Source organism: Scyliorhinus canicula, chromosome 1 (genome assembly GCF_902713615.1).
Source record: "Scyliorhinus canicula chromosome 1, sScyCan1.1, whole genome shotgun sequence".
NCBI classification, from domain to species: domain Eukaryota; kingdom Metazoa; phylum Chordata; class Chondrichthyes; order Carcharhiniformes; family Scyliorhinidae; genus Scyliorhinus; species Scyliorhinus canicula.
In genome coordinates, this window is record NC_052146.1 from 228688270 (window position 1) to 228701753 (window position 13484).

The 13484-nt window shown below is 48.4% G+C and overlaps 1 protein-coding gene across 5 annotated transcripts in view; it reads right to left on the bottom strand.

Moving 5' to 3' along the window:
* Positions 1-4921: 4921 nt before the first annotated feature.
* Positions 4922-13484, bottom strand: part of si:ch211-63b16.4 (kinesin-like protein klp-20) — a 277118-nt gene continuing 268555 nt past the window's right edge. For all 5 annotated transcript variants that reach the window (XM_038808932.1, XM_038808905.1, XM_038808923.1 and 2 more), the window contains 3 exons: positions 10376-10504; positions 5197-5388; positions 4922-5061 (listed from right to left, as the gene is read on the bottom strand). In XM_038808932.1, the coding sequence (XP_038664860.1) occupies positions 4954-5061; positions 5197-5388; positions 10376-10504 (429 nt within the window). In that variant the 3' untranslated portion in view covers positions 4922-4953. The remainder of the gene's footprint in view (positions 5062-5196; positions 5389-10375; positions 10505-13484) is intronic.

The window sequence follows — 13484 nt, forward strand, 5'->3', positions numbered from 1 at the left end:
CTAAAGTTCCCGGTGGGGCAGTCTCAATCAGAGCCATTGTGGGACGCATCCTTAAGCTTCTTTTGTCTAAGCGGCTAAAAATACAGCGGAGGAAACCATCCTAGGGGCCAGCGGATTCCACCCCGTTTTTCCAACCCCCTATGCCACGCTGCATAAAAATTAGAAAAATCCACCTCATATTTTTAACATAAAATTCTTCTATTTTGCCCTTGTTCCTTGTAATGACCTGGCTAGACCATATGTCCCTAGCATCCTAACAATGTTTGTGCTCAGCTGGCTGCCAAGGAGACACATGTGACAATGATGCAGTGATGATTCTTCATGTGCCTGATTGTTGCTCATCATCACAGCATTCAACAAAGTGGGGAAGCGGAGTCAAACCTCTCTCCTTGCACACTGTGGTGCTGTACACTCACTTTCACACCCCAGTCCAATTCACTCCAAATTGACAATTAACTTCTTTACCAACAGAATCTTGAATTAGGATTTATTAATCTGTATCACAATAACGGGCAGGATTCTCCGACCCCCTGCCGGGTTGGAGAATCGCGCGGGGGGCGGCGTGAATCCCGCCCCCGCCGAATTCTCCAGCGGCAGGGATTTGGCGGGGCGGGAATTGCACCGCGCCGGTCGGCGGCCACTGGCAGCAGCCCCCCTGGCGATTCTCCGGCCCGCGATGAGCTAAGTGGCCACTCGTTTTCGGCCAGTCCCACCAGCGTAAATTACACTAGGTATTTGCCGGCGGGACCTGGCTGCACGGGCGGCCTCTGGGGTCCTCGGGGGGGGGGGGGGGGGGGCACGGTGTATCTGGCCCCGGGAGGTGGCCTGGCCCGCGATCGGGGCCCACCGATCCTCGGGCGGGCATGTGCCGTGGGGGCACTCTATTCCTCCGTGTCAGCTGCTGTGGTCCTTCACGATGGCCGATGCAGAGATGATCCCCCCTGAGCATGCGCTGGGATGACGCCAGCACATGTTGGCACTCCTGCGTTTGCGCCAACGCGCGCCGGCCAGCGGAGGCCCTTTGGCACCGGTTGGGGTGGTGCCAAACCCCTTCCCCGCCAGGTGTGCAGCGCGAACTACTCCGGCGCCGGCCTAGCCCCTGAAGGTGCGGAGGATTCCACACCTTTGGGGCGGCCCAACGCCGGAGTTGTTCACGCCACTCCTCGGCACCGGAGTTGCCCGCCCCGCTGATTCCCGCAGAATCCCACCCAACATTCTCACTTAAAAATGTCTGCACCTACCTTATCCAAGAATTTTCTCAATTCCTCAATTTCAATCAAGAATGCATTCTGCAAAAGATACCACATTAGAATTGATATTTTTAAAAAAGCTATGACAGCCATAATAACTTTCAAAACAGGGTGGAATGTTTCAACATATTTAATTTCCCTCCTGTTAGCAAATGAATTTCATACTGAGCATTCGCATCCTTGTGTGGATCAGTTACATTAAGCAGTGTGGGGGGTAAATTGAAGTCTGCTCTGTTTTGCCTTTTCACAATATGTGCAATTGTAATATTGGATATTTTAAACTACAAAATAGCTGAATAATGCTTGTATAACATTATGTTTTGCTGATAAATTACACTAATTTATTCAAGCAATAAAACAACAACCTGCATGAAGAGAACATTTTGCCAACTGAAATGACAAATAAAAACACTCACCAAATCTAAGAACTCGTGAGCTAAAAATTTGTTTGGGCCCATTTTTAGGTGTAGAATTGGTGGAGCACATGGAGAACACACCAGAAGATGGAGGCCTGAGGCTAACCTGAAGTTGACCTTAGGCCTCATCAGTATATTTCTGGTGAGCTGCAGCTAGCAATTGGGTATCTGGGCCAGCTGCCTCACTGACACCAAACCTCAGTGAGAGAATGGAAGGGTAGTGATCGCAATCCTGCAGCATCCTCCAACTCTCTGTGGAGCCATGAGGAACATTGCTGCTCCACTTGGAATTAAAAAATACGGTAACTTTGTTAGCTGCTAGTTAAACTGCAACATTCACTGGCAATAAACTCTGTGGATTCTACGTTCAGTGTTGACCAATTCAGGGTCCTGAAGTAGGAATTAGACCCTGAATATGCAAGGGACATATCATCAAGTTAACACCAACAATCAGGAAGTCTGGAAAGTGGTACGGTGGCACAGTGGTTAGCACTGCTGCCTCACCGCTCAAAGGACCCGGGTTCAAATCCAGCCTCAGGTGACTGTGGAGTTTGCATTTTCTTCCCGTGTCTGTGTGAGTTTCCTCCGGGTGATCTGGTTTCCTCCCACAGTCCAAAGATGTGCAGGTAAGTGGATTGGCCATTCTAAATTGCCCCTTAGTGTCCAAAACAGTTAGGTGGGGTTACTGGTTATGGGGATAGGGTGGAGGCATGGGCTTAGGTAGGGAGCTCTTTCAAGGACTGGTGTAGACTCAATTAGTCAAATGGCCTCCTTCTGCACTGTAAATTCTATTGACCACATTTGCAACAATGTAATGAAGGTGCTGAACATTGACTTGAAATGGGTCCTTAATGATACCATTTTCTGTCTGGAAATGGATATAAGATGGAATTAGCGTCTCCTCCCTTCCTCATCTATTTCGGTGCAATTGAGAGGATTTCACTTTCGACAGAATAAAAATGTGTTTTTTGATGCAATCTTCTTTGAAATTGGTTTAGTTGACCAACTCGTGTCCCTAAGTTAGAAAGCTGAGAGTTCAAGGCTCTCTCCAGCAGTTGAACATATTGACAATTGAATGCAGTTGTGAGGTAATTTTGCAGTAGTAAAGTTGCCATCTTTTGGATGAGACATTAAACTGAAGGTTCAAGAATTCACCTGATGTTCTGACCAACACTCCTCTCTGAACCAAAAACAGAGCCATTAATCATTCTTATCATTTGGTTGCTGTGTTTTATCTATTTAATAACATTGGCTAGAATTTTTGACGTAATTGATTTAATATATGAGACGTTACATAATGAAACATTTTTCTTTTTCAATTGCAATCACATCACAAAGTACTGAAATCACAAAGATCTTGGGCTAGATTGTTTTGCCCTCACTGAGCTGGGATTGGATGCTGGTGGGGTTAAAAATAACCTTGCCAGCAGGAGTACTGTTTTCCTTGCACCATCCTTCCTCCAGGCTAATTTTGCAGAGGCAGGATCAGAAAAGTCAGGGCTATACCTGCACATATGGCATATAACCGACCAGACTTGTTGGGCCTACTGGAATCCAATTAAAGAAGGCTAACTGAAGAAGGCACCAGGCAGCAGGCAAGCAGTCCTGGCAGGCCTAGAGGCCCACTCTGCCTGCCTAGGTGTGGGAGCAGCCACAAGCTGCCTTGTAGAGGGGTTTGCTCCAGTCCCTGTCCATATGGTGGTGGCCTGCCTGCTGAATCTATGTTTTAATTAAAGATTTTTAAGTTGGAGAGAGGGTTTAGGGATGTGAACTGATGGAAGAGGAGGAGAGAGATACCCTCTCTTATGATCATCTTCCATTGCAGTCTGCTGCGTTTTTCAAACTAAAAGGCCTCTAATTGCCCTCTAGCCTCAAAACCAGGCTGCCATTTTTAATTGGACAGTGAACATGTTTCTGGGCCAATTAAGGGGATGCCCCATCGAAAATCCGATTGAATGTTTTGTTCCCCAGGACGGGTTTGGTGCCCGGAAACAATCTCAACCAGTTTCCTACCTCAGAGAGAAAATCCAGCCCAGAGTAATCCCTTATGTGGATTGTGTGTGTGGGATGGGAGGGGGGAGGGGGGGGGGGGGGGTGGGGGGGGTTGGGTGGTGCGCGGGGGATTGCTGTTGCAACTCAGGGCAAAATGTGGAGAGTTGTTTATGCTTCCCAACTGGGTAGCTGTTGGATAACTCTTCAAACCGTCTTTCACTGCAGCAGTTTCCAGAATACCTCATATATTCTATCCTTCATTTTATTCTTAGGTCCAGCAGAAGCCATACCTGCTGACAGCAGATATGAGATCCATACGGGAACTTCCTAAAGCCCAAATAAGTCACAGAGCAATGGTGTTCCATCCCAGAGGGGTTCAATTATTTCACATGTGGTTATGGTTACCCTTCGGAGAAACATTTGCATTACCCCTTCAATCTGTTGGGGGCTTCTATCGCTTCAAGTCAGAGAAACAAAATGCCATTTGACTTTCTTTGGGGAAGTCTTCTCTTGCAGTTCAATGCCTCTTCAGAAGCAGCCTGATTATTAAAATTAGTCCCATTACCAAGGTGGGATCAACTTCCTATTCAACAGGTGGCCAGCAGTTATGGTCCACTATATCACTGGTGACTGAGCATGGAATTTTGGGCACTTTTGATTCTCTTAGATTTTTCATCTGTATATTCCCTTTTCTCTTCTAGTAATATCTGACTGAGAAATTAAACTTGATTGCCTTGATTTAACCCATCTTACTTTGCATTGGCTTTCCTTCAGGTTCATCATCAGAGCCAATTACTATGGTTCTAATATATACCATAGATACGTTTCCCAAATTTTGAGGTAGAGTGGTTATCACTGCTGCTTCACAGCGCCAGGGACCTGGCTTCAATTCCGACCTTGGGTGATTGCCTGTGTGGAGTTTGCATGTTCTCCCTGTGTCTGCGTGGGTTTCCTCTGGGTGCTCCAGTTTCCTGCCAGTGTGCAGGTTAGGTGGATTGGCAATGCTAAATTGCCCCTTAGTATCCAAAGATTAGGTGGGGGTACAGGTTTGCGAGGGAGTGGGCCTAGGTAGCATGTTCTTTCAGAGGGTCGGGACAGACTCAATGGGCCAAATGGCCTGCTTCTGCACTGTAGGGATTATATGATAGAATATGGAATGCCTCAGTAATTAACATTACCAGCACACACAAGTGAATGACTCATTCATACACTAGGTAACGTATAGGAAAAGCATTAGAATAATACAGGGGAACAGAACAATATTCTGCGAACATATGTCACTGTTTCCAATCTGCTTAGTGCATTACCTTTTCTTTCCTCAGCTCTATCAAATTCTCATTTTGAGTTTCTTTTAATTTTTCCAGCTCTATTTTTGTATCTTCCAGTTCTAGTTGAATGTGGTCCTAATAGAAAATGAAAGTGACCACAAAATCTCATTAGCATGAAAAAAAAGCTGGATTTCTAAAATCGCAGGTGTACAACTGGCAGCATATAAACTGCACTGTCCTTGGAAGAGTTATATTTGAAATCGTCCTTACCTTTTCATTTTCTAAATCAGTAATTTTACGCTTTTCACATTCTTTCGTTTTTTCTAATTGAGAACTTAGCTCTTCTTTTTCCAGAATTACTCTGCATTTTTCAGCATTTATTGTCTGAACTAGAATTCTTTCATTATTGGAGTTTTTATCCAGCTGAGCTTTTAACTCTTCAACTTCAACCAGCAGGTCATCCTACAATAAGGAAAGGTTCTATGTAACTCGGTCATTAAATAATAACATGTTTGTTTACAAGGACCTTTTTGGTGACGTAGCCTCCAAGATGATGGAGGTTATCTGCAGCGGGCAGGTACTGGACAACATCTTTAATTATTTGGTTTAATAAGCAATGTTACTTTTCCATTTTCTACGATCTGCCCAGGAATGTACTGTACACTTTGGAGTTTTCAAATAACAACAGCACAGAATTCAAGGAAAACAGCAGAAGGAAAAGGGATTCTGTAGGCCAAGCTATTTAAAAAAAAGAGCGTTTATATGTTATAAAAAGTGAGTGAAAGTAATCTTTTTTGTTTTCTTTAACTTTGCTTTTACAAAATCTATCCTTCTAATCGTACAGGTCGCAAAATAGGAATGAAACAAAAGTAAAATCATCAGATGCTGAAACAGAGAATAAGGGCTGAAATTTTCCTCAACTATCGGAAACTCATTTCTGGATGGTGAACCCAGTGGAGCGTGCAGCACATCATCTGACTGAAATTTACAAAGGGGAGGCCAACAAGTGGGTCACCTCCCCATTGTCCAATGAAATTGAGGACGTAGGAGGTGCTGGAGGTGGGAGATGTGGACAGTGTGGCCCACTAAATGGAGGCTGGCAGTTCTTACCGTTCCTTCAGTGAGAAAATGGCTGAGGTACAAGTAACAGGTGCAGCAGAGAAAGGCCGAAGCCACCATCAGTGTCAGGGAAGCAGCCGAGACCTCGTTAGGCTCATGGCGACCAGAGACACCTTCCCCAGGAATTTCACACTCAATAACAATTCTGTGACGTTAAAATGCAACAACCTTGCCATTTCCTGCCAGAAATATTTAGATCTGCTTCAACTCTAAAATAGCCCCTCCCCCTGCGCAGCTGCTTCCTAAGGGTGCACTATGGTGCGTGTACAATAATAACATGTTTATGATGCTGTGATTTAGATTCAATGTTCAGATGTCATTTGTGCACGTTTTCACACAAAGCTTTGTTGAATTACTTAATTGATTCGATCAGCTGAGAGTGGGAAATAGGGACACAAAATCAATTATTGTATTTGTAGATGGATGATAATTATTATTGATCTCACAAACAAGTAACTTCACAAGTTGCTTCATCCATCATGTGTATTTGAGGCAAAGGCAAATTAATTTTCTGTACTGGTATGACAGAAAGTATAATTTCTATAATAATGTCTTTAACATTAAAAAGTCACAAAACACACCACAAAGAGGATGATACCTAAACCACAAAGGAAGAAATGGGAAGGGTGACTAAAGGCTTGGTTGAAGAGATGTGTTTTTAAGGCAGACAGGTTTGGCAGGGGATTTTCAGAGAGTAGTAAATCAACACGTGAAGATTCGACAAACAATAGAGACAAATAGAGGAAGGGAATGAACAGAAATCATAAGTCAAGAGGAATAGAGCATTTGTAATGTAGTACAAGGTTGGAGAAAATGGCAGAGAATGGCTTGTTTAGAGATCATGATGAATGCATTTATAGACAAGGACGAAGATTTGAATTTAACATATCGGGAAAGGGCACTCAATATTGGTCATTAAAGCAAGGTAATAGGTAAACATGATTATGTGCGATAGTTTAGGTGTTTAACCAGTATAGGAGGCTGGCAAGTAAAATATAGTAATCATGCCTGGAGGAAACAAAGGAAAGTATAAAAGATTTCAGTGATTTTGTGGCTGAGAGGGGGGTGAAAGTAGCAATGTTGCAGAGATTGAAGTATGGGGCACGATTCTCCAGCCTCGTTGTGCTCTCGCACAAGCAAAACAAGGCCGGTGAATAGTGGGAGAGGCTGAAAATGAGAACCGCGCCAGGCGCCAAATAGTTTGCGATGCAATCCACCCACTCCCATCGCCAAAATCAAGATCTCGCCATAGCGTGGTGAGAAACCAATTATCATCACTTAAGCCCCATTCCCATACAATTAATGGGAGCAACCCCATATCCAACGGCCTCCCATCATTCTTCGCCTCCCCAGCAAGTGGTCACGCTGGTGCCGATTAGTATTCCTTTTTCAAAGTGTGAACCTGGCAGAAGGGCGTCTGCGGGGGAGCTGAGGAGGTGAGTAGCCATCATTGCTCACAGGCAAAAAGGCCTGGGGCACTTGGCCTGTCACCCCAATGCTCAGTGGGGGGGATCCTCGTTTGGAGGTGGGGGACCCTCCACAGGGGTGGGTCACCATGGCAGGACAGGGGAAGATGCTGGGGGGGGGGGGGGGGGCAGCGGTGTGAGGCACCACCATGCCAATCCCGGGATCATGTGTATCCGTTCTGGGGGGCAACCCTTGACCCTGCCTGCCTGTCTGCCCCACCGGCCACTCATAACCCCCACCAACTGCCGAGGCCGTTGGCCGTGCGGCTGAAGGCTATTGCTAATAGGGAATTAGCAATTGTGGTTAAGTGAGCACTTCGCACAACATAAGTGGATTTCCATTGGGTGGATGGGCCATGTGGCATGTGGGTGTAATTGCCTAGCATTCCAATCAAACCATGTTGCCTGGACACTGTGCTTAAACACTGCGGGAGGCAACACCACACATGCAGCAGCCAACATCCAAACACCCAGGGGATGGGACATAGCTCCCCGGACATGTCCACGGCTGGAGAATGCCATGAGGATGGGACCAGCGCCATGTCCAGGTATCAATAGTATCAATGGGTATCTGGGGTACAGCGTCTGGGGTCAGGTGAGGAGGGTCTGCTGCGGCCAGGAGTGCATCGGCAGGGCGATCCGGATGGGGGAGGTGATTATTGGGGGAATGGAGGGTCCTGGGGGGAAGCCACCGCTGCTTCTCAGTCCAGCACACTCTCTCAATGCCTTACAGATATTGAACGCTATGGCAAAGAATTTGGACCAGGAACTTGCCCTAATGGTGCTGCTGCTAGGCCAGGCGGCCACACGTTGTAGACAGCGGCAGCAGCAGTGCCTGCAGATGTTCGAGGCAATGGCCCATGTGCCGGGCCCCGCCCCACACCCTGAGGACCCAGCTCCCATCAGGCCAGGGAGGGACCCAGAGGGTGGGTCCCGCGAGGGCCCAAGGTGTACAGGCATCACTGGTCATTTGAACAGATGACGGACAATGCATGCCACAGTAGTCTCCATCTCAACGTGAGATGGTGCAGCGTCTGTGCCATGTCCTTGCGGACCTGACACCACGTGGAAGAGGAGGACATCCGCTCCTGGTGGCCATCAAGGTCACCGCAGCTCTGAACTTTTACGCCTCAGATCATTCAAGGGCTTGAGCAAGAACCTGTGTGGTATTTCACAGCTCACAGCTGCATCCAACAGGTCACAGATGCCCTGTTTGCCCGAGCGGAAAACAACCTCAACTTTGACATGGATCAAGCCCAGCAAGATGCCCAGGCAGCAGGTTATTCCACCATTGCCAGAATGCCCCAGGTCCAGGGGCACTCACTGGGCCATCTTAGAGTGCCCTACGTTAACAGAAAGGGGTTCCACTCCCTGAGCATACAGCTAGTGTGCGAACATCACATGAAGATCATGCACGTGTGTGCATGCTTCCCGGGATGTCCATGACAGCGCCATCCTGGCGCAGTCGATCATCCCTGGCCTCTTCGAGGACCACCCCAGGATGCGCGACTGACTCTTGGGGGATGAGGGATACCCACTGAGGACCTGGCCAATGGTGCCAGTACAGAGGCGGAGACCTGGTACAGCAAGGCCCATGTAGCCACCCAGGCTGTGATTGAGCAGTGCATCGGACTACTCAAGATGCAGTTCTGATCCCTCGACTGCTCCGGTGATGCACTCCAGTACACCCCCCTGAGGGTCGCCCGCTCTGTGGTGGTCTGCTGTATCCTCCACAACCTAGCACAGCAGTGGGGCAAAGAGCTGGCGGATGATCATGAGGAACATTTGCCCACCTCCGAGGTGAAGGAGGAGAAGGAGGATCATGAGGCAGTGCCGGATCAGCAGGGGCTGGAGGACGAGCCCAGGGAGGAACCTGAGGACCATCCGGAGGCTGCAGGACAGCGGCGAGGGTCTAGCAAGCCCAGAGGGTCAGGATTTACTTAGGGCATGATTCGACATCGCTACCTTACCCACCCCCCACCCCCCAGGGTATGTGATACATCACTCCAGGGTGCTGGGACTGTGTCAGCACCGTCAGCGGGTCACTGGCGAGGGCAGGGGGAGATGATAACCCACAGAGAGCTGAGCGCCAGTGCTCGTCAATCTATGCCATAGTCTGACCCCTGCCTGTCTGCTGAGTGCTCGCTCACACCCATCACCAGCACGCGGTGTGCCTGGGGAGGGGGGATGCCTAGAGAGATGGGCGAAGGGTTCGGAGATTGGCCCGCATTGCGGAAGAAAGTGACAGAGGCATCATACTGGTTGTGCAAAAGGGCTTTATTGTGTTTTACAATTCCCCACTCTCCAGATGGTGCCGCCCCCCCCCCCCCCCCCCCCCCCCCCCCCCCACACACACACCCTCACCCCCAACTGCCTTACTCCTCAACCTTGTTAGTGGGGGGGCTGGTGAGTACGGTGCCAGCGAATCTTAACAGAAGGCAGAAGATGAGCATGGATCTGAAAGACCTCATCTGAAAACCAAAGCAAGAAGAGGGTTCAGAGAATGAGCAGCAGTTGGGGAAGACAAATGGGTTGAGGGGACATATTCTGAGGAGGCAATAATGGTGGTTTTAATTAAAAGATGAGAAACTTTTCGAAAGGAACAGAAAACATTGATGAGGATGGAAATGATCAGGGACTGGCAGGTTGAGGGGAGCTTGGATATTGACGATGGGAAGAAGGGGGAAATGGCAGAGATAGTGGGGGCTAATAAATGATCACGAGAAAGGAATATTAAAAATACATGAAAAATTAACTTTTTCAATGTTGCCATTTTCTCACAATTGGCAAGAGTATCACACTCCTGAAAGAAAACATTTTACATTGCAATGAATATATTAAAAAAACAGTAACATAAAACAGACTCTTTCCTGTAGAACTGCTGCATACTGATGCTCTTCTTGCTGAATGTGAAGCACCTTTTCATCTGCTGCCACTTTCTGGCTACATCTGCGAGTACTCTGTAAGTAATCTAATTCCGTTTGTAGGTGTTCCTATATGAAAAATATGAACAACACATGACATATCCCTAACAGATAAAGAATATATTACTTTCTCAATTAAATCATAATTTGTTTCTTGTTTCTTGCTTTTTTGGACGTTATTTGTTATGCCTACTGCATGGATCTGGGGCCAGCTGCAGAGTTGAGTGAGGTAAGGTTTGCATTTGCACTGTTGGGGGATGGAGGTGTGCTTGTTCAGATGCTGGATCTTTCACTTGATCCTGTTTTAAAAATTATGTGTTCAACTTGGGTTTTTTCTAAATCTCTGTCGGGCAATTGTGTTGGGATTGTTTTTCATTTGAATATGTATGTATGAGCAGGGGGAGGGTGGGGAGGGAACAATAGGTGGGAGATTGTCTGGCGCCAGGGATGAGGGCCACCAAGCTAGCTGGGCAGGCTAGTTTACAGAAGTGTAGTGGTGGGTGAACAGATGTTAGACTTATCAAAGGGGCTGATTTATTTTGTGCTGTTACTAAGTGGGGAGGGGCGAAAAATGTTCTGCTGATGAAGGAGGGACTTTTGCTGAGGGACAGTGAGGAGGTCGGGGGCGGTGGCTGCCTGGGGGCGGGCCAGTGGAGGTGTGGACGTAGGTTGGTGTCTGGCCCAAGAGAGGGGATAGAACAAACAAAGAACAAAGAAAATTACAGCACAGGAACAGGCCCTTCGGCCCTCCCAGCCTGCGCCGATCCAGATCCTTTATCTAAACCTGTCCCCTATTTTCCAAGGTCTACTTCCCTCTGTTCCCCGCCCGTTCATATATCTGTCTAGATGCATCTTAAAATATGCTACATGCCCGCCTCTACCACCTCCGCTGGCAAAGCGTTCTAGGCACCCACCACCCTCTGCGTAAAAAACTTTCCACGCACATCTCCCTTAAACTTTCCCCCTCTCACCTTGAAATCGTGACCCCTTGTAATTGACACCCCCAATCTTGGAAAAATCTTGTTGCTATCCACCCTGTCTATACCTCTCATAATTTTGTAGACCTCAATCAGGTCCCCCCTCAACCTCTGTCTTTACAACGAAAACAATCCTAATCTACTCAATCTTTCTTCATAGCTAGCACCCTCCATACCAGGCAACATCCTGGTGAACCTCCTCTGCACCCTCTCTAAAGCATCCACATCCTTTTGGTAATGTGGTGACCAGAACTGCACGCAGTATTCCAAATGTGGCCTAACCAAAGTCCGATACAACTGTAACATGACCTGCCGACTCTTGGGGGGGGGCGGAGGGATGAGACCCCCACAACTAGACTGATCACCTGGAATGTAAGATGGCTCAATGGACCGGTCAAGAGGGCACTCGTGTTCGTGCACTTGAGAGGACTGAAGGCGGACGTGGTAATGTTACAGAAGACGCATCTTAGAGTAGCTGACCAGATTAGGTTGAGGAAAGGTTGGGTCGGACAGGTTTTTCATTCGGGACTGAACTCGAAGACCAGGGGGGGTCACGATGGAGATTTGGGCAGCCAAGAGTAAAGGAGGTTTTCTTCTACTCACACGTGCATAAAGTGTACTCCCGGAGTGCTTTCTTTATTCTCAGCAGGGCCTTACTGGCAGGGGTGGTGGACACGGGGTAAAGGGGATACTACAGATCGATAGGAGGTAAGCGGAGTCCCCAGAGGCAGGGCTTTTAAGGGAACGGCGGGGGCTACAGGCGGAGTTCAGCTTGTTAACCACAGGGAGGGAGGTAGAGCAGCTGAGAAAGGTGACCCGGGCAATCTATGAGCATGGAGAGAAGACCAGCAGAATGCTTGCACGGCAGCTTAGAAAGAAGGAGGCAGCCAGGGAGGTAGAGAAAGTAAAGGATGGGGACGGGAACCTGGTTGGAGACTCAGCAGGGTGAATAAGGCATTCAAGGATTTTTATAGTCGGCTATACAGGTCGGAACCCCCACCGGGGCCAGAGGGAATGAGGCACTTCCGAGGGGGGCTGAATTTCCAGAAGGTGGACGGGGAGCTGGTAGAAGGGCTGGGGGCCCCCATCGGATTGGAGGAGATAGTGGAGGGTCTGAAGGCCATGCAGTCGGGTAAAGCCCCGGGGCCAGACGGGTACCCAGTGGAGTTCTATAAAAAGTTCACTGGGATATTGGGGCCGCTGTTGATGAGGACGTTCAATGAGGCAAGGGAGAGAGGGGTGCTGCCCCCGACGATGTCACAGGCCACGATCTCACTGATTCTGAAGCGGGATAAGGATCCGGAAATGTGTGGGTCCTTCAGGCCAATATCCCCATTGAATGTCGATGCCAAACTGTTGGCCAACATTTTGTCCTCTAGAATTATAGACTGTGTTCCGGACGTGACTGGGGAGGACCAGACGGCGTTTGTTAAGGGAAGGCAGTTGGTGTCCAATGTAAGAAGGTTGCTAAATGTGATCATGATGCCCCCAGAAGGTAGGGAGGTGGAGGTAGTGGTCGCAATGGACGCAGAGAAGGCTTTTGATCGGGTAGAATGGGAATATCTGTGTGAGGTACTGGGATGGTTCGGATTTGGGCGGGGCTTTATTGACTGGGTCAGGTTGCTGTATCAGGCTCCTGTGGCGAGCGTACAGACGAATAGGACGACATTGGACTATTTTAGGGTACACCGGGGGATGAGACAGGTGTGCCCCCTCTCCCCACTGTTGTTCACGCTGGCGAGAGAGCCGCTGGCAATTGCGCCGAGAGCCTCAAGTGGCTCGAAACGATTGGTCCGTGTGGCAGTGGAACACAGAGCCTCGCTCCACGCAGATGACCTGCTCCTGTATGTATCGCACCCAGCAGAGGGGATGGAAGGAATCATGAGGTTTCTGGGGGAAATTTGACCAGTTTTCTTGGTACAAATTAGATATGGGGAAAAGTGAGATGTTTGTGATCCAGGCAAGGGGACAGGAGAGACGATTGGTGTAACTGCCGTTTAGACTGGTAGGGGTAAGTTTTAGGTATCTAGGCATCCAAGTGGCGCGGGAATGGGAACGGTTGCACAAACTTA